At 41.3% G+C, this 21,910-nt stretch overlaps 1 protein-coding gene across 1 annotated transcript in view; it reads left to right on the top strand.

Moving 5' to 3' along the window:
- Positions 1 to 21,031, top strand: part of trabd2a (TraB domain containing 2A) — a 54,378-nt gene extending 33,347 nt beyond the window's left edge. Inside the window, exons 5-7 of the mRNA XM_088282216.1 lie at positions 14,887 to 14,977; positions 16,362 to 16,637; positions 19,559 to 21,031. Coding sequence (XP_088138342.1) covers positions 14,887 to 14,977; positions 16,362 to 16,637; positions 19,559 to 19,748 — 557 coding nt within the window. The 3' untranslated portion in view covers positions 19,749 to 21,031. The remainder of the gene's footprint in view (positions 1 to 14,886; positions 14,978 to 16,361; positions 16,638 to 19,558) is intronic.
- Positions 21,032 to 21,910: the final 879 nt, after the last annotated feature.

Raw genomic sequence — 21,910 nt, 5'->3', positions numbered from 1 at the left:
TTCAGCTATTTTGTACATCCATGTTTCAAGGAGCATTTTGGAAATACGTCAGTCCTCTCAGTGATCCGTCTCTATATTTTTTTTAAGCCACACGGCCTCAACATTTGCATGCTTGCAAAAGTATTTGCAACAGACAAAATGTATCCATTCTGCATTTGTCAGATTCCATTGCAACATTTCACTTTGAAGGTAGAACAAGAAAAGGTTTTCATTTCATTCCAGTCTAAAAATAACACCTCAGTCCTCTACCGACCGATGTTCTGTATTCAGGTTTTGTCAGTGCGCTGTGAGTAAAGGCCTCCTAAAAGCTGTCTTTTCTCCACGTTTGTCCGAACCGCTGCAGTCATCACTCGGGATAAATGACAATGTTGAAAAGGTGCCACATGTTCCGAGCGACATATGGAAGCAGTTATTGGTCTCCTTCTATAGGTACAGTAACCCAATCCTTGTATACAACCTGAACCCGTGTTCCCGTCATTAAGTCTGCTGCATTCCTGACTTTAATAAAATGATATGTTAACATATCATTGAATACTTAAGTCTGCTTTTTAGTTTTCTTAACAAGTTCCATTTCACTTTCCCAAGCTGTTGAGCTTATTGTAATTGACCACAAAACTGCTCCAAAGCAAAAAAAAAAAAAAAATTATTGGCCTGACTATGGAAATTAATTACAGTATGTCAGCCAGGAGGGGTATTTAGTATTATTAAGATGTATTCAATTAGTAAAAAAAAAAAAGTTCCACAAAATTAGAAAATTGCTCCTCAAGCGTAGCCATTGATTAGCAAAACTGCTCCACAAAGAAAACAAGTTTTTTTTTTTTTTTTTGCCTTGGATGACTATGATTATAATGAATAATTTGTGAATGATGCATATTCATAAATTTTCAGTATAGCAAACATTTAAAACATTCAATTTTTACGAATATTTTTGAACAACATTAAAGAACGATAAATTTCTTATAATCATCGATCCAAAAAGTTCAAGTCCCATTCAAGACAACAAATCGCTTCCACTTTTTATTTATTTATTTTTTACAAGTGCAAAATCTTCACACGGTTCAAATCAAGAAGAAAAGATAAAAGGGAATTAATCCGACATAGACCAGCCAGACCCGAACCAGAAACAGGCGCTGAAGTTGATTCAAAACAAATCACACGGAAACAACACGATAGCGAGGAAGCATTTGATTGGTTGAATAGTATAAAATCAGGGCGGGGTTTAACAAACAACATTTTCAAGGTGAGCTGTAACGATCAACATATGCGCACACTTGCAACATGCAAAAACTTTAACAACCCAAAGTCCAAAATTACAATTGAAATATTATTTGCTCATTCTGATGACCATTCCTTGACCACCTTTCCCAAATATTCAGGCCAAACATGACACATACCTGAGCCAGAAATCCCTCCAGTATGATTTCACACAGAGCACCACAACACTGTGGGGGCCGCCCTCCGTCCCTCACATTTTTCTCTTTCGCCAGATGGTGTGAAAGTCAAAAAATGCGGAGCTTTTTTTTTTTCACAGCAACTCCCCCTCATAAACAGCTAGTTTACAACTGTTTGGGGCAGACGCTGACATGAGTACACACATGTCATGGAGTACCATTAAAATACAGACCCGACCTACCACACACTTGGCTTGGACGCCGGCCGGCTGGGGCCCAAACATGGTTGAAGTCCCAGAATCAGATTTGAACCACATTTGTATTTCGCTTGTTGCTATTCTTCTTTTTTTTTTTTAAACTTTGATCACTTGGGTTTCATTTCCTGTGGAAAATATTGTGGGTCTGTTCTGTTTGGTATTGATAAATATGTTGTTTCATATTTCAGTTGAGATCACCAACAACCAAATGTTGTGATTCATAATACGGCCTTATATTTAAGACTTATTATTATTATTATTATTATAAAAAGCACATTCAGAACTGAGACATCAATTTGTTCTGCTTCATTCACGCACCTCAACATATTAAATTTGCGCTAATCCTTATTGCATACAATCAAATTTTGGATCAGATACATTTTAAAATCTCAGATACTTCCGACTTTGTGTTCACAAGGGTCATCTGTGAAAGCAGAGCTCGTGTGAGCTGGGACGAGTATTGCACAACCCTTTGTGGGCCACATTGTGATTGTTGACTTGTTTTCCTGGAAAGTGTTCATGGAGCCCACCCCTTTTATTTCGGCTAGCAAAATAAAAGTTTTCAGTTCAAATATGTCAAAGATTTTACATGATAAACAAATTGGGCATACGTAGTTTCATTAGGTGAGGGACGACAGCTTTATTTCTATTGTACATTTCAAACAGAAGCCAAGTTTCACACAAACTAAGACACAACACATAAAAAAGCATTTACAAATACAACAACAGAGCCGGGCACTTGACCCGTTTTTGCCGGTCAGTCCCCCACCCTCTGGCCGTGATCTCGGTACAGTTACCACATTAATAGACGACTTTAAAAGTACAAGTTTAAAAAGACCGTATGTGGAATTGATTTATAAATGTTTTAAAAATGCCTTAATAAAAGATAAGAGAGTTTTTAAACTGCTTTTAAAAACATTTAAACTCCAGTTTGCTTGACTTCATTTGACCGCTTATTCCATTTGTGTGCAGCATAACGGTTAAATGCAGCTTCACCATTTGTGCTTTGAATGTTGGGCTCCACTAATTGACCTAAGCCTGAAGACTTCAGACTCCTCCAGATGTTATATCCAATCAGTACTTCTTTAATGGATTCAGGACCAAACCAGTAATTCATAGACCCGTAGCAGAAGTGATTAATTTTAGGACCGGAGTAATATGTTCTGATCGCTTACAAAGTGATGCAGGTGAAAACAGGTTGGGAGCTTTTTCAGGTTCTTGGGAATTGGGATTGTTTAGGAAACATCTGTACACAAAACCTTTCAAAAACTTTTTTTTTTTTTTTACAAGACTGCAAGAAAAAGCTCTTTTGATGTTGCCTCTCCCTGTCTCCGTCAAAGTCACGTTACCAAAAAAAAAAAAAAAAAAATGCTATGATGAAAACCATCGCAGCGGCTCAGGATGTCAGGAGCATCTGTGACATCTCCTGTGGAGCGTCGCTCACTCTCGGATAAACCTGTCAGCCCCTCCGAAGAATGAATGCGCCATAAAGCTCAGGAGTGAACAGCACCTAACACGTGAACATTTTCTTACACTCGAGGGGTCAAAGGTCCAAGGACTTAAAAGACATATTTTATATAGCATACGCTTCTTTCTTGGTCATCGAAACTTGTCACGACAGCTCAGGATGAGTTATTAAAAGAGTTGGACTCCTCACCCTTGACCTTATTCAAACCCAAAAAATACTTCCTTTTGCACCTGGAATGAGCTCTTTACGTACTTGCCCAGCGGCTACACTCACTTATTACTCTCATTCGGAGAAGAGACACCGTGCAGAAAAATTATATATTCAGTTGAGAAGCAGTCGTGCAGTTATTGATAAGTGCAAGAGGGGATGATTTTGAAGCAACAGTTCCCTTTCATTGCAGGACTTGTGTGATTTATGTCCTCCCCTGTTTGTCTGCTTTCTCTTTTCTTTCCTTATTGAAGGAGTGATGTATGAGAAATCAAGAAAAATTAAGAGCCAGATTTTTTTAACTGGATGATTTTTCTTATCGTTAGTCATTTCTAAGATTCACTCTGGTAATAATGGATACAAGCAAATCAGGGTACTTGTATTAGGCACAAGCACAGAAAAAAAAACAAACAAAACAGCCTTTTAAAGGAGATTTTTTTGGGGGAGACACTGAGGAGGTTTTTACTCACAAATGTGGCTCAATGTCTTTAATAAATAGAATTGAAATTGACAACCGCAAATGTGATGAGGAAAAAAAAAAGCCTATCTCATGTTTGCCAACATCTGGGATTCCGATTAGAAAACAGACGCATATAAAAGAAGGAATTTGGACAGATCCGCAGATAAAACAAGCGTGAACAACTTGTGAACAAGTTTTCTTTGGCTGCGTAGAATCTTATGGCTCCAGAAGTTAAAGTATTTTTTTTCTCGACAGTTAAGCTTATCACATCTTTATATTTTTTAATTGACTGTACATTCCCCCCCAAAAAACAAACTTCAAACTGTTCCCATTTTATGTTATAATAACACTCCAACAGTTGTGTTTATTGTGCTAATGCTAGCTTGGTTGCTAGCGCTGCTACCGTGTTGAATATGAAGTCAATGCTTAAAATTGAATTATGGAGCATTTCTTATAAGTGCCTAAGTTCTACCTTACGTGCTTATAAAATCTATTTTAGCTGCTGCTGAAAATTCCCTCACGAGCAATTACAAGTAAAATGAGACTTCCAGTGGCGGCGACATTAAGTGCTGGCAGCACGTTGCTTGATTTAGTCAAAATTGCTCACTTGTACAGAAATGTCCATCTTTGATCAGTTTTTGACGCGGCTGCATTGAATGACTCGGTGTGTTGGAGCGCCTAAAGTTGTTGGCAAAGAGAGCAGAAGTGAGGCTTGTCCTGGGATGGAGACAGCGACTGGACTACAGCCGACCTGACAGACGTAATTCCTTACAAGACTCGCAAATGCGGTGCGCTGCCACACATTCAGAGCGAGAGTTTATTTAGAAAACACCCCTCGCTAGCAGACCTCTTGTGTGCTCGCTGTCTCGTTTATTCTCATCCTAAATTCAATTGCTGCCTTTTTCTCACTGTGTGGCCGTTAACGATAATTCAGGTACATGACTAGAAGTTTAGACGTGGTGAATGATGGGTCTAATTTATTCTTCACAAGAGAACATAAAGCTTTGACACATTGCACTATGAACGTGCCAATTGACTACTTAAGCTTTTTGAAGTGAAACAAACTTCCCTTTCCATGGCACACATGTTGCTGTTTTGAGAGAGCAACGATCTTAAACGTTTGTCTACGGACAGGTACTAAATATCTTAAGGTGTGCAAATTGTTCATGAAACCATTTCCAATCAAAACTCCTTGAAATTATATTGCTAATAGCAAAGGCTTTTTCAACCTTTCTAAGCTACGCAACACCTTCAGGCATGACCAAGCAACACATTGTTAATGCACCTGTTACGTTTGAGCAACAGGTGGAATAAATTGAACTCAATTAGTCAGCCACAAGGGTGGTGTCGTGGAAGACAACGTTGCATTGGCATCTCAGGCGCTACATTTGCGTAGGAACTTTAATTGATTTATTATTTATTATAATAATTGTGGTAATTTATTTAATATATTATTACTATATTTATTATTTATCATTTAAAAATTTAAGATGGTGTTCTGAGCGAGTGTGGCTCACATACATTGTGTGTGTTAAAAATGAAGACCTTCCAGGATCGTGAAATGTCATCCGATGACTCAACAGCCTCGCGTTCTTTCGTTTTTCTTTCCCCTCTGTCTTTATTCGTACTTTTCTAAATTCAGCATTGTCAGTTCTTCACATCCGGCTGCCTTGCCTTTTGTTTTTTGCTTGTCTGCCATGTCTAACCATCTGTTCTACTTTGGTCTCTTCTTCAATCGTCCGCGTCAGGTTTTTTCTGTAGCGGCGATCGAAATAAGTTATTTGTCATCCGACTTGAGAGAAAATGGTCACAAAGTGTGTGAGAGCTGCTTGTGATTTTCACATTATTTCTTGGTGGTCTTGAAGACAAATGGTCCCGTGGCTTTGGCATGCTATGCATTGTGATTCTTGTCTGTTTATCGTTAGCTCTCTCATTCCCTCTGGTATGGCTTCATCAAAACCTCTTCTTGGAATTTGCATGAAGGTGATAATAACAAGTCCCATGTGGTTAAAAGTGAACAACTCTTGATGAAGAAGTTAAATATGTAGCAGGAAAAACGTACCAGGGCTTTAATCCGTGACATCAACCCTCATTGTGTTTTCCCGCACTTTATTTCACCTCAATTGCTTCAGTGCATGATTAATCAAAAATCAGAACGCAAGGATTTTTTAAATGATCAATTAAGAAATTAAGAGATGGAACATCTAATTAGGAAGACTTTTATTTTTTATTTTTTGTGAAGATTAACTTGTGTGGTTGTGACTTGTGAGCACATTTTGGGATGTTATGTGCTGACCAATTAACTCCGACAGGAATCCTTTTACTTACGATGATCGGAATTTTGCCGACTGTGTTGGTCAAAGAACTAAGGAGAAATCATCTGATCACTATTTTTACCCTACTTTTATAATCCATCTAAATCAATTATTGAATGATTGTTCAGAGGAGAACACAGTCCTACATTGATTTGATTCAATACCTCATCATTGCTGTCGTTTTCTGATAATATTCTAGACATGCAAAAAAAAAAAAAAGGATCATACTTTGTCTGATTTGCAGTCATAAAACGAAGATCTACAAAATCCCCCAACTTCCCCCAAATTTGCAAGGAAATGATGACATCACGTTTGTGAAACGAGGCTCATGCAGTCGTCCATTAACCACTGAGTAGCAGTTTGCACTAAAACAACACAAGTGCGTTTAGTTTGGCTCCATCTGCGGCTTCACCCTTGCACTGGACTTCACTACGGCTTTACGTCAACCTGCTGCACGTTCTTCCGCTGTACTCGTAAGTGGATGACTAAGTCACATGTCATTTTAAGAGGGTACAATTTCCTTTTATTAGTTTAACATGGAAGACATTGGATTTGAATTTGTATTCCTTATGACGGGCTTAAACAAAACATTTACCCAGCATGGATGGGATTAAAACGACATGCTATTATTACTATAAAAAGTTGCCAGATATTTTCAAACTTGAAGTCGCAATTTGAAAATATCCCCACATAATTTAACCAGATGTAGAGTATTAAAAGATGATTTCTTCTTGACTGTTTCGTCTACTAGGCTCCCCCTGAATCGCATTTAAATGAGTATTTTCATTTGAACTGACAGGTCAGTACTGCGCTATGAATCACTCCTATGACAAGTTATCGGAGTAAATCTGCGGTGTCAAAAAACCAAGACCAAATGATTTACATTCCGTGGTCCAACATACAGTATCTACTATAGTACATGGTACATTGCCACATAAGAGTTACCGTAAAAGGCTGGCACTCAGCATATATCAAATATCCTTGAGTAAAAAAAATAAATAAAAATAAAACGATTCATGAACCAACATGAAACTATATCCAATATTCATTTTAGACTATTTTCTCCTCCGCCATTTGGCGGTGAAGAATATTTTCTGCAAGGACGATGATTAGATTAACATTAAAAGACTCTGAAGGATCAGCACCACAAGTTATGAAAGTCTTACAGTACTTGAAATAATATTTTACCGCTACTCACAGTAATTTAATTGTGGTTGAGAACACTTAACATGAGCCACTCAGTTCATCTGTGCAGCCTTTCCCGCATGTCATCTAATATATTCCAATATACCCGTGGTTGGGCTTCCCCACTGTTGATAAATCTGGAATAAGGTATCTCTCAATAACTGGGAAGATTTTAGATGAAAATGTCAAATGAGATGTTAACGTTGGTGGTTGTCATAAATCAACGTGAAACGTGAACGTTTCTAAAATGCTTGATTTGCAATCTTTATACCAGTCCAGTTTGCTCTCGAAATGATCGTCACGCAAGCCGAAAGGGCTCAACTCTTGACTGACAGGATCTGCATGACACTTGAGCAAAAATCAATCTATAAAACACGAGCTTAATCCATTGTGTGTGGACTACTTTTGAATAACGAATGTTTGTACTCGTTTCTGCGTGTCTGGCCACATGCCCGTAGGACATCCATCACAGTCCACGAAAGACTAGAAAACACCAGGCACCTCATTCTCATCCATTTGAATAGAGGGCTTCATTCAATGCCGAGTGATGGCGATAATGGGCTGCTGGAAGCAGCTGACTATGGCAACATGTGTATTTAGCACAGCTTGAAAACGCTAAACGGGGCCGAATGGCCTCAGCGCTGCCTGTAGCGTTTGTTGATCCAACATGTCGTCATGTTATGAGAAGTGCCGTCTGAGTCCTGGTTACAAGTCGTAATGTAAATATAGATGTGGATGGAAAAATGAATACTATTTAAGACTTACCATATGTTCTGATACTTTTAACTTGCCATTGTATCGAAAGGTTTTCTGTGCGAGCACAAACGCTACTGTCAAGTCGTCCTGTTACCGGGTAATGATTTGGAAGAGTCCGTCCTATCGCTAAAATGGGAATAAATGTGACCTTAGCTAATCGTTGACTTTATAAATGGTCCCGTGTACGTCTTGGATGTGCTGCGAGAAAGAAATAAAAAAAATAAAAAAGCTTTCAGGCTAGCTGTTCCTGGTCTTTATCTCAGCCATCTTGCCTCTCAAAATGTTGGAGCGGGGTACAGTGAACTTATTGTACATTGTAAGCGTTCTTGGCTCATTTCAGCAATGTGAAATGTATGAAATCGGACTATATAAATAAGCCGCGGAAAAAAACAAACAAAAAAATCTTCAGGCTTCAGCCGTTGTGGGTACTACGGTACAGAAATTATATTTTTAGATTTGATCTGAAAAGTAGCAGAAATTTGGACGCTCCCAGGTTCTCCCTCCTGGTGCAATTTATTTTAAAGACAAAACAAAGATGAATCTCTTAAATAGTCTGGTCTGGTCCTCGAGAGCCTCTCCCCAGCCTGCTTTCGATGTCTCCCTCCTCTAACACAACCTGAATCTAATGATCAGGATTGTTTATCAGGCTTTATCAGGCAAAGCTTGCTGATGATCCGATCATTTCAATCAGGTGTGCTGGAGGAGGGAGACATCTAAAACAGGCTGCTTGAGGGCCTCTCGAGGACCCGACTGGGGACCCCCGGGTCTTGTAGTTCTACTCACCACTAAAGCGGAAGGTGAAAACAAATTGGAATATTTGTGATCTCTTGTGTGAAATGGAAACATCCCAGGAGGCAAAAACAGAAATTTGCAGTCACAAATGAGTTTTGGAAACATTTTCAATCAGTCTTTCATCATAGGTCAGTTATGCTGTTTGAAACCGACACCGAACGTTACGTCATACTTGGGGCCTTCTTTTAAGAAATAGGCCCAGACATACTTTTGAGGCTTAGAATTTCAGGGAGATCAATCATGTTTAAGCAAAGAAGTCTAATTTTTGGTTGACATTCGGGCGCTGGGAGGTGGCAAGTTTGACTTCTCTCGGGGTGAAGAATGTTTTTGTTAATGCCGGGCTCAGGCCTTAAAGTCTCTGACTAAAAAGTCAGAAGGAAGTTTTTGAGATTTACTGCAGTCACAGCTTAGATTACTCTCGGCTTTACGACAATATCAAACACGATTGATATTATTGCAAGTTGTTCAGACTTTGCGGTGACGAAACACAATCGACAACCAATAGATGAGCTCTAACAAACCTGAAAATTTGCAAACAATCACGAGAGTGACACGGCTGAAGGGGACACACCGGTAAAAACGTGACTGAGCATAATGGAAAAAAAAATGTGCATTGTGGGAGGAAAATGGCAAAAGAATCTAGATTGTAGTCTTGCAAAACAGGCTGTGAAAAAGTAGGCTGTACTGAAAAACTCTTCAACTTGTCTTCAAATGTGAGCTGTTGTGAGATATGAGTTCTTTTCCAAATCTTCAAGTCTTCTGTTGTTTTGGAGTGCTAAAAATGGCTGACAGGAGGCACTTTCTTTAAATTTCCCTTTCTAAACGTTCATTCATTTAAAAAAAAAAAGCAATTGAGGAAATGATTCTTTCAACTTAAGCGTGAAATTGTGCATTTATTCACCTCATAAAAGTAAATGCAGCTCCCATCACTGACTGACTGTACTATTGTTGAAGCATTTCAAAGTGAGAACATTAAATCGGCTTCAGGCCTTTTCTTTACGACTGACAATTAAACGCTTTTAATGTAAAAATACAAAAATGCGATTTTTGTGCAATCTTCTAATAATGAAAACTACGACTGCATTTTCTGGCATCGGAGCACAGTATTGTATTTTGTTGTTACATTAACATTTATTTCTAGTTCTGAAATCCACATTGAGGCCTTTTAGAACGACAGAATTCATCCTAAGAATTTGCATCCACTGACATTTGTGTGTGTGTGCGGGCGTGCGTGTGCGTGTGCGTGTGCACCCCTTTGAAGTTTGGAAGTCCGCCCACCCTTCTGAAGCTCGACATTGTGCTGAACAGCTCCATTTGTCCCACCTTAATCCCCTGACGTAAACGCACATAAATCACATTGAGATGTTTCTAAACGCGGGCTGGCTGGAGAGCTTCATCGCGCCGTCTCGCTCCGCTTTCCAACTTCCAAAGAATGTCAAATGGGCTACTGGCTATTCCGTGAATGCTGTTCAAAGAAATCACTGTGAGGCTGCTCCAATTAAATACTAAACACTGCCGAAATAAGAATATCATTCAGATAAGTTAGTCCTCAGTTGGCGATCAGCGTAAAAGTTCATCGTGACACATTTTAGCAATGGAAGATCCCTATCATGGCACCAGTGGTGCATCTTGGCCCAGCCGCTCTCTGGCAATAGCTGCGGGCCAGATTAAAGTGCCGGGTCTCATTGTTCGCAGAGCTCTATGGTGCCACGGCTGAGCAGGCCCAAACAATGGCTCCCGGCTCCCCTTTGTCACGGCGAGGCTAAGAATGGAGACCTCTTGACACGGCAACCTGAAGCCTCAATGGTCCCACTTCACCTAGCAAGAGAGGGTCAGTGAAAGACAGGGAAGGGTAAGGCAAGTTAGCGATAAGGAAGAGCGGGTGGTGGACGTTTGGTGGAAAGGCAGGATGCGGGTGGCCGGGGTGTGGGGGTATGAGAAGGATTGCCAAGAGAGATAATGAAGAGGCAGGAATTAAAAGAAATGCTTTCCAGTGAAGTGACACCAATGGTTGGCTATTAATTCACTTTACATTCATTAGTGAGCAAAAGCGGTACAGAAAATGTATATATATATATATATATATATATATATATATATATTTCATAACTAATTATTTTAATTGCAAGAAAATTCCATAATTAATCGCAATTAATCAACTTTTCAACTAGAATTTTTTTATAACCCCTGTAATAGGTATAATAGGTATTTCCTTGGATAATATCATGTAATTAATGAAAAATCAACAAATATTAATATTAATATTATCCTTGAATACGATCTGAACGGTGTCGGGCATTTTTCTTCGCAGCAATTCTGCAAACTTCCACAGTACAGTTAGTTCTTCTGACAAGCACCACACTCCAGCAGTGTTAGTTTGCAAGGTCCAGAGGTAACTTGAGCAGGGTGTTTTTGTTCTGAGATGACGTGCTAAAGATGTAAAGCTACTATTTGAATTTGTCTTTGCAAAGTATGCAAATTATTTTTTAAGTAAATATAACTGAGTTAACTGAGTTAAAATATATGGAAACACTTTAGAATATTTAATTGTGTTAGTTTTTTTTCATATTAATCTCCAATTTAAACTTTAATGTTGACAACCCTGATATATATACATATATATATATACATATATATATATATATATATATATATATATATATATATATATATATATATGCATTAATATTTATTTAGAATTCATGAAGCTCCATGAGCTGTCACCTTATCGTGGTGGAGGGGTTTGCGTGTCCCAATGATCCTAGGAGCTAAGTTGTCTGGGGCTTTTTTGCCCCTGGTAGGGTCACCCATGGCAAACAGGTCCTAGGTGAGGGTCCAGACAAAGCATGGCTCACAAGAACCCCAATGATGACCACAATATATGGACCACAATTTCCCTTGTGACCGTGGCCCCCCTCTGGAGCCAGGCCTGGAGGTGGGGCTCGTTGGCGAGCGCCTGGTGGCCGGGCCTGCACCCATGGGGCTCAGCCCGAAGAGGCAACGTGGGTCCCCCCTCACATGGGCTCACCACCTGTGGGAGGGGCCAACGGGGTTTGGTGCAATGCAAGTCGGGCAGCGGCAAGAGGCAGGCACCTTGGCGCTCTGATCCCCGGCTACAGAAACTAGCTCTTGGGACATGGAATGTCACCTCTCTGGCGGGGAAGGAGCCTGAGCTGGTTGCGAGGCAGGGAAATTCCGACTAGATATAGTCTGGCTCACCTCCACACACAGCTTAGGCTCTGGTACCAGTCCTCTTGAGAGGGGTTGGACACTCTTCCACTCTGGAGTTGCCCAAGGTGAGAGACGCCGAGCAGGTGTGGGCATACTTATTGCCCCCCGGCTTGGCGCCTGTACACTGGGGTTCACCCCGGTAGACGAGAGGGTAGCCTCCCTCCGCCTCAAGGTGGGGGGGACGGGTGCTGACTGTTGTTTGTGCTTACTAGACTTCTGTGCTCGTCATGGATTGTCGATAACGAACACCATGTTCAAGCATAAGGGTGTCCATATGTGCACTTGGCACCAGGACACCCTAGGCCGCAGTTCGATGATCGACTTTGTAGTCGTGTCATCGGATTTGCGGCCGCATGTTTTGGACACTCGGGTGAAGAGAGGGGCGGAGCTGTCAACTGATCACCACCTGGTGGTGAGTTGGCTCCGATGGTGGGGGAAGATGCCGCTCCGACCCGGCAGACCCAAGCGTATTGTGTGGGTCTGCTGGGAACGCTTGGCAGAATCCCCTGTCAGGAAGAGTTTCAACTCCCACCTCCGGCAGAACTTCGCCCACGTACCCGGGGAGGCGGGGGACATTGAGTCTGAGTGGACCATGTTTTGTGCCTCCATTGTTGAGGCAGCCGATCGAAGCTGTGGACACAAGGTTGTCGGTGCCTGTCGTGCCGGCAACCCCCGAACCCGCTGGTGGACACCGGCGGTAAGGGATGCTGTCAGGCTGAAGAAAGAGTCCTATCGGGCCTTTCTGGCCTGTGGGACTCCTGAGGCAGCTGACAGGCACCGACTGGCCAAGCGGAATACGGCTTCGGTGGTTGCCGAAGCAAAAACACGGGCGTGGGAGGAGTTCGGCGAGGCCATGGAAAACGACTTCCAGACGGCTTCGAAGAAATTCTGGTCCACCATCCGTCGTCTCAGGAGAGGGAAGCAGTGCACCATCAACACTATTTACAGTGGAGATGGGGTGCTGCTGACCTCGACTCGGGACGTTGTGAGTCGGTGGGGAGAATACTTCGAAGACCTCCTCACTTCTACCGACACGCCTTCCATTGAGGAAGCAGAGCCTGAGGACTCCGTGGTGGACTCATCTATCTCAGGGGCTGAAGTAACCGAGGTGGTTAACAAGCTCCTCGGTGGCAAGGCCCCTGGGGTGGACGAGATCCGCCCGGAGTTCCTTAGGGCTCTGGATGTTGTGGGGCTGTCATGGTTGACACGCCTCTACAACATTGCGTGGACATCGGGGACAGTGCCTCTAGATTGGCAGACCGGGGTGGTGGTCCCCCTTTTTAAGAAGGGGGACCGGAGGGTGTGTTCCAATTATAGAGGAATCACACTCCTCAGCCTCCCTGGTAAGGTCTACTCAGGGGTACTGGAGAGGAGGGTCCGTCGGGAGGTTGAATTTCAGATCCAAGAGGAGCAGTGTGGTTTTCGTCCTGGCCGTGGAACGGTGGAGCAGCTCTACACTCTCTACAGGGTCCTTGAGGGTGCATGGGAGTCCGCCCAACCAGTCTACATGTGTTTTGTGGACTTGGAGAAGGCGTTCGACTGTGTCCCACGGGGAGTTCTGTGGAGCGTGCTCCGGGAGTACGGGGTACCGAGCCCCTTGATACAGGCAGTTGGGTCCCTGTACCACCGATGTCAGAGTTTGGTCCGCATTGCTGGCAATAAGTCGGATTCGTTTCCAGTGAGGGTTGGACTCCGCCAAGGCTGCCCTTTGTCACAGATTCTGTTCATAACTTTTATGGACAGAATTTCTAGGCGCAGTCGAGGCGATGAGGGGATCCGGTTTGGTGACCTCAGTATTTCATCTCTGCTTTTTCGCAGATGATGTGGTACTGTTGGCTTCCTCAGGCCGTGATCTCCAACTCTCACTAGAGCGGTTCGCAGCCGAGTGTGAAGCGGTTGGGATGAAGATCAGCACCTCTAAATCTGAGACCATGGTTCTCAGTTGGAAAAGGGTGGAGTGCCCTCTCCAGGTCGGGGAGGAGATCCTGCCCCAAGTGGAGGAGTTTAAGTATCTTGGGGTCTTGTTTACGAGTGAGGGGAGGACGGAGCGAGAGATCGACAGGCGGATCGGTGCAGCCTCCGCTGTGATGCGGACGCTGTATCGGTCTGTCGTGGTGAAGAGGGAGCTGAGCCAAAAGGCGAAGCTCTTGATTTACCGGTCGATCTACGTTCTTACCCTCACCTATGGTCACGAGCTGTGGGTCGCGACCGAAAGAACAAGATCTCGGATACAAGCGGCCGAAATGAGTTTCCTCCGCAGGGTGTCTGGGCTCTCCCTTAGAGATAGGGTGAGAAGCTCGGCCATCCGGGAGGGACTCAGTGTCGAGCCGCTGTTCCTCCACGTAGAGAGGAGCCAGATGAGGTGGCTCGGGCATCTGTTTAGGATGCCTCCTGGACGCCTCCCTGGGGAGGTGTGTCCCAGGCATGTCCCACCGGCAGGAGGCCCAGAGGACGACCCAGGACACGCTGGAGGGACTACGTCTCCCAGCTGGCCTGGGAACGCCTCGGTATCCCTCCGGCAGAGCTGGAAGATGTGGCTGGGGAGCGGGAAGTCTGGGCTTCCCTGCTGAAGCTGCTGCCTCCGCGACCCGACCCCGGATAAGCGGCGGATAATGGATGGGTGGATGAAGCATTAGCCTGATTTAGGTTGTGCAAAAAGGAGGTGAAATTACGTGATTAAAATTCTGACCGTGTTAGTTTCATAGTTGAGTTGAAATGATATTTTACAATGTGTATCAATGTGAATGTGAAGTTATTGGCCAACACTGTGGCCTGCTTAAAATTAACAGAATAAAAAAAACAAGTGTTGCTCATTTGATTGCAGGTCACTTCCTTGGTAACAATACAGTAATTGATGTGCTTCGTCGCCAAGGATACGAGGTTGCGCACACCCCTGCTGGGCAGCCCATAAACAGGTACCATGCGATTTCCCACCTTTCATACATCCACACACCACACACTGACCGTTGCATGACCTGACTTATTTTCCTCATTTTCCTCCATCTTAAAAAGTCCTTCAAGAAAATCGGTCTTTGCGAAAAATGGTTTATGTCAACGACTGGTCCACACAAGAATGGAAAGAGAAGTCGGCAGACACACAAAGCTTGTATCTGTACAATTTTATGTTTTTTCATTTGAACAACTTTCAGGTTTCTGACACTAATATTTCTTGCAACATTTTCTGTGAACTGACCTCCAAATAGGAAATCGTTTGTAACATTCATTACTGGTGTGTGCTCATCTCCAGACCTGAAACAGATGTTCTGTAATACTTCACAATGTGTTGCATGCAAATAATCGCAAAACAGCCGCCGGCAGTTATCCACTGATTAATTCTCATTTCTTCCAGTACGCACTTCCTCCATATGTCCTCAAACACGACGAGTAGTGTCATGGCTTTCCTCAGCTCGAATGAATCATGACTCTAAAAATAAGTTTTATGTTTTTATAAACAGTCGGAAAGATTTTTTTTTTCTTAAATCATACCAGAGCGGGGGGCCTTATGTGTGCAGTGTTTAATTTTATACAAAGCGGGTTTGTGGCAATTTAAAAGCTCTTAGGTGTGACTTTCAAAATTTAGGACCTAAAAATTTAAATAAAAATTCAAGTGCTTATTATTATTGTGTTAAAGCAGTGGACATGAAAAATAAGTCATTTATTTTCAAATTTTTGTCATATCACATTAAATCATTAATTAATCATTTTCAACATGTGAACAGTGAATAAATAAAAGTCTGACTTTTTCTTTAGATTTGAATACGGAATATAAAAAGTGACCACAAACATGATTATTCTGATCAAAAATTGGCGACTTCAAAGTGGCGAAAATGTATTCACCCTCTAAAACCTTTTATGGTATTTTCCCCTAGTGAACATTCATATCCACATTATGGCCATTCAATTTCTAGTTAATGCGGCATTCTCACCGACAAAATGCTGCTCTTTCGCTTATTTAAGGCCCACATACTGGACTGATGTCGAAAGTGGGCAGGTGTCCATGGGATGCTTGTAAGGGTGTGATGAAAAACGACTATTTATAGTCCCCGCTGTTTCCACCTCAGAGACGACCACCACTATGACTGCATTGGCCACCTATGAAGTGTTGTGATGTGAGTCATGTTACGCAGTGAAGCATAGCATAGCATGAAGGCCGCTATCTTCAAAAAAAAAGAAAAGAAAGAATGGAGCAATTCATCAATTCTAAAATGAAAATTATGTTTAGGAAAGCAAAAGGATGGTGAAGTGTGATTTCTATCATGACATATCAAGAATATCTTATATTTGTTATCAACCACCCAGAAGATCATCTTCATCCAGATCAGATTTGACTGAGCCAGACGACCAACATGTCGAGTCTTCTTTCCTGGAGCCTTTCCTCCACGAACTCCCGGAAAGGGAGCGGGATCAAGGGCGTTCCCCGGAGGACGAGCGGTTGACTCACATGCTTCTGCCGTCGGACAGCCTGGAACTGCTGGAGAAAGCGGAGAGGAAGATGCTGAAGAAAAGAAGGAGAAACAAGCAGAAGAAACAGCGGCACAGACATTTCAATGATCTCTGGGTCCGCATAGAAGAGAGGTAAGACGATAAGATGACAAACAATAAAAAAAAATAATTAAATAAAATAAAAAAAATTCTAAAAAATAAAAATTCTAAAAAAAAAGTATTAATTAATTATTATTTAATATATATATATATATATATTAAAAAAAAATATATATATATATATTTTTTTTTTAAATTTATTTATTTATTTTTTTAAATTATTGCTTTGGCCTGAGCTTTGGTAATCATTGGCACACGCACACCAAATTCTGTTAAAATGTTATCAGATTTGGCAGAGTTAAGTCTCACCCCTTACAATGATTTATTTCTTTATATGCAATTTCTTTGTAATTTAAAGGAAATTCCTTGGAAGAATATAATATGTATATAAAATACATGGAAGTAGCATTAAAACACCCAAACATACTCACAGTGAATCAAACCCCCCTCTGAGGTAATCATGGTAGTCAAGGAAGCGAGTGATATGGGAGAATCAGAGAGGGAAAGGTCCAAATGTGTAACACTGCCCCCCTAACCCCCGTTAACCTGTAGAATAAAACTGACACTTCCTGCTGTGACGCTGGAGGCTCAAACAAGCAACATATCATATCGCCATATGCTTTATACACTCCAAACACACTCTCGCTTAACACACATGGCCTGCGGTGACAAATGAGTCCTGACTAGTTACTGGCTGGTATAGGTGACTTAAAGGTGAAAATAGCTGCCTGGGAATTCCTCGGAAGAATCCGGTTTTGGCCTTTCTGTAGCTTCAGGCAGGGACTCACCGGACAACGAAACAAGCTCACCTTTCAGATGAGCTGAGACGAGAGCCCCGTACAGGTGTGGTCCGCGAATATTTTGTGAGTGATTAGCCGCATGGCCACCACAAGTTAATTTGCTGACATTCTATCCTGCCATTTATCATGTTGATGGTGGGAATAAGCGAGGGCGGGAGAAGGAATCTGAGTTGTGTTTGTTTACTGCTCTATATTAAATCAAATTAAATATGAACTATGTCCCCCCTCCCCATTCATGATAGAATGCGTTGCAGTCTACTGTTACATTTTAGCTCCCTCTGATTAACCCTAAAGAAAGTTTAAACATTTTAGTCAGCTTTTTCAATTTTTGCTTTCTAGCAGAGGTATGTGAGTTTTGACTTCTATTGATAATTCCTTCCACCTTGTTCACAAGGCCTTGAGTTCCAGCTGAAGAAAAACAACCCAAAATAATGACCCTGCAACCACCATACTTCACTGTCGTTGTGGTGATTTTCTTGTGATGAGCACGGTTGTGTTTGTGCCAAGCAAACCTTGGGGAATAATAAGCAAACATTTAGCTTAGGTTTCATCAGACCGGAACAATATCTGCCAAAACACTTGCGGGGAAAATGTGTTCTGGTCCAATGAAATCAAGGTTAAACTTGAATTGATTAATTGTGGAAAAGGTTGAGAAGCAATATGTGTTTGTTTTATCGCAAAAACATTTTGAACAGGGGTGTGTAGACTTTTTATATTCATTTTGAAAACATTATCTCTACTATTACTACTAATATATATATATATATATATATTAGGGTTAATGGAGACAGATTTGTATTTAGGCTGGTATATGGTGTTATTTGTATTCCAAAGTCAGTGCCATGCGTGAGTTTTAGATATTAGATTAGAATATTCCCCCGAGACTGCTGTGGTGCATATACAAGTATGTCATGATTTAATCAAATCCAAAACTATCGCGATTTGCTCATCGTGGAAACAGAGGATCCTTGAGAGTGTTTCTTTTCATCACGTCTGCAGAAATGTTTTCTCATTTTCTATGAGACCTTGTCTTTTTGGGCGGCAACGAAATGGACTGTTTGTTTCCACGTGTGCCAAAGCGTACAAGGCTGACATCTTTGTATATTTGAATGTCTGACCAGGTGCCTGAATGGGAAAGGTAGAGGTAGTCCAAAAAGGATTACTAGCACATATTCAACATTTCAGCCCAAGTCAATTAGTCGAAAGCAAAAGTCACTTGATGTGTGAGACATTATTGAAATGATAAATTCTGGTAAGGAGAGAGTCCAAAAAAATAAACAGTGAAACGAAGAAGACTGGATGATGAATAACAGCTCGGGCTTGAACATGATGTCCTTCATTTCAAATTCATGCTTGTCTGGTTTCCAATTTTTCATCCTGAGATGGTTCTTGTGACATGTAATCTTCATCATCATATGATTATCATTATCAGAATGTTGTGTCAAGTTGCCGTTCCAGGGCGCTGCATCGCAGAATTCACTACTTCTGAGGGCTGCGTTTGTTTAGCCTGGCGCTGTCCCAGTCCAAACAAACAAGCCCCGCGGGTTCAACATCAGAACTGGACTGAAGAAATGACTCAAAAAGGGCGTCATTTTTAGGAATGGGCATAATAATCAATAATCGCTTGATAATTGGTGTCTCAAAATACAGGTGATTAAAGGCAAATGGAGTGCACTGCTAAGGTGCAACCAGAGGAGGCGCTGTTGATTCAGTTTCACCCTCAAGCTACACCCATGTTGATGTTGACTTTGGCATTGAAGCAGGAGATGGATTAAAATTTTTTATTAAAATAATAAATAAACAGATTCCAAGGATGGCCTTTTCCGGTTTCTCTGTATCTCCGTGAATTTTTTTCATCATGGATCAAATACCAGTTGTGTATTTTGCCGTTCAGCATCTTGTTAAGGATATGCGAAAAAAATACTGAAGCATCCAATAATTTGACATTCCAAAGTTTACAGAAGCTCAAATAAGTTTCACCTGTAAAAGACCGACGTGCATCGTCATATATGTACGATATTTTCTATGTATTTTAAGCTTGCAATTTTGTGTGTGTGGGTTCCAGTAAAATGCGATCGTGGGCCGATTTGGATTTTTAAAAACAGGAGTTTCAACCAAATCTCTCTTTGCTCTACTTTTTTGTCGCCTCCATAGCGCCACGGCCCAGTCGCCGCCTCCGCCTCGCATCGTCAACGGTTACATCACAGCGAAGCCTCACAGTCGAGACTTCAACCACTACAACTATTACGCCTTGCCTTCTGCCTCGTCGCCGTGTGGCTGCTCACCTCTCCTCCTGTATGTGTCACTCGCACTCATCCGTCACACGTGGACCATGCTGCTCTAGCATAGCAAAGAGAATCGTAAGGACTCCTTTGGCGAACGCGTGGCGGTGATGTAATCAAACCGATGGGTCGTAGAATGTAAGGGCAATATAAGCGTATGTGTTTTAAATATCAATATGGTTTCTTAAATAAATAAACAAACAAAACAGAAAGATACTACACACACGTTAGCTTCTTTCTTTGTGTTATAGCACAAACAGGCGAGGATCATTATTGAGAATTACAAACGTTAATTGTTACAACCGCAACATGAGTGTGTGTGCGTGCGCGCATGAGTGTGAATCTTATCAGCTCTTACGTCCCCTGGCCTTGCCGGAAGCAGTGTTTCCCGATTTTTAATTTATTCTTCCATTTTAGAAGAATCTGAATTTGTGCTTAATATGTTATGAACAACTGACATCAGGGGAAATTTGTATATTTTGTCTAATATTATAGATGTATTTTAGAATTATTAAAAAAAATAAATAAAAGGAATATTACGTGTTGTTTATATGAATATATAAATAGAAATGCAGTATATTTTTGGAAAGAAGCAGGAACTAACCACCATAAATCAATTGTGTGTCTTACTGTAAAGCATTATTTTGGAATGGTCGGATGATATTATTGCATTTTGTGTATCAGTGTTAATCACTCACTTGGCTGTATGTGTCCAAGGACATTTTTTTTTATGATGTATTTGTTTAATTTATTTAACTGCTTTAGTTTTGCTATAAATTGAGTGACACATTCCCGAAGTTTTGTCTAGAATTTTCCCATACTGTCATAATTTTTGTGACAAGTTACCTCCCAAAAAAAAAAGCAAAAATGAAGGTGAGGCTTTATTGCTGGTTTTATTACAATAATGGAAAACAATGACACTGATTTAATTCAATGGCACATGTGCAAAAAAACAAAAACAAATATTGCGCAAATGGGAATGTTATTTTATATCGCCTACTGTTCTCATGATTTTTAAGCGATATCTCAATCCAGCAGGTAACACCTGACCCCGACGTTAGTATTAACCGTTTTCTTATTGGAGCTTTGGCTTGAGTACAAAACTACGATGAGATGAGATTTTCAAATGGAGAATATTTTACCCCAGGACTCAACATGTTTTAAATTCTATTCTGTGATTATTTTTCGTATCTAAAGGGATAAAAGGCATTTTGAGAAACATGCTTTTCGCTGACCATATAATGAGAATAAGGTGTTCCAAATGAATCGTTCCCATTTCAGTTAAAGCGAAAAGATGGTTGTAATAGAATGACCATGTCAAGAATAAAATATTTATCAAAATCCACGCTGAATTCTGTTCCTTCTTTGCATTTACTGCAAACAGCCAATTTGCACGCACATGCTGCCTGAGGGAGGCGGGTTCACGCCGTGTTTATATGAGGTCAATGTGGTGTGATAAGGCAGCTCTAAAGAAGCCCTCTGATGTGTGCATGTGGCCGGCCGCAAACAAGGCAGCTGCTCGGCTGCCAGTTCGGCCATCGTGCGGGAAACAAACAGGAAACGAGCGCTAAAGACGTCTTTGCATGTGCAGGAAATGAATGTTAATTGGTTCGTTATATCAACAGGAAAAGAAAGCCAATTTTTGCGTTTGATATATGAGTGGCTTTTTTTTTTTTTTTGCTTCTGATCGCCTGCATTATTTTCTTTTTGATTTTTCTTTTGCAATGCAACAAAGCAAGGGATTTTACGAGCGGTTAAATGAAGTCCCTCTTTAAACGCTCAAATGTATCTTGGTGCTGTTTACGACGTATCTTCCTCGGTTTATTGTTTTATGTCCAAGTGAGAATCGTTGCAAGTAGAGAATGCATATGTTCGGCATAAAGGGCATCGACGATGATGACACAAAACATTAATCAGGTGTGTGATTTGAGACTATGCTTTGCTTAGTGGAATACAACACTCTGGCTAAACATACCTCTGGCAAGAATCAACAAACAAAAATGCTGTTCATTGGTCAAAGTGCCTCCTGTCACCTTCATTTGCTGACAGACATTTAGTCAAGTCCAGAAGAAACCGCACAGTTGCTGCATTTTTATTGTCGGTGACCAGCATCCCGTTTGGAATTCATACAATGTTTCCCATTAGAAATGAATGAAACTTACTGAAAGATATTGTGGCAGGGCCAACATGCTGACCTTTTTTTATACTTGGAACTCCTCATGTG

Source organism: Idiotropiscis lumnitzeri, chromosome 18 (genome assembly GCF_059441095.1).
Source record: "Idiotropiscis lumnitzeri isolate Australia: NSW breed Sydney's pygmy pipehorse chromosome 18, RoL_Ilum_1.0, whole genome shotgun sequence".
NCBI lineage: Eukaryota > Metazoa > Chordata > Actinopteri > Syngnathiformes > Syngnathidae > Idiotropiscis > Idiotropiscis lumnitzeri.
This window is presented reverse-complemented; position numbering and strand designations above follow the sequence as displayed.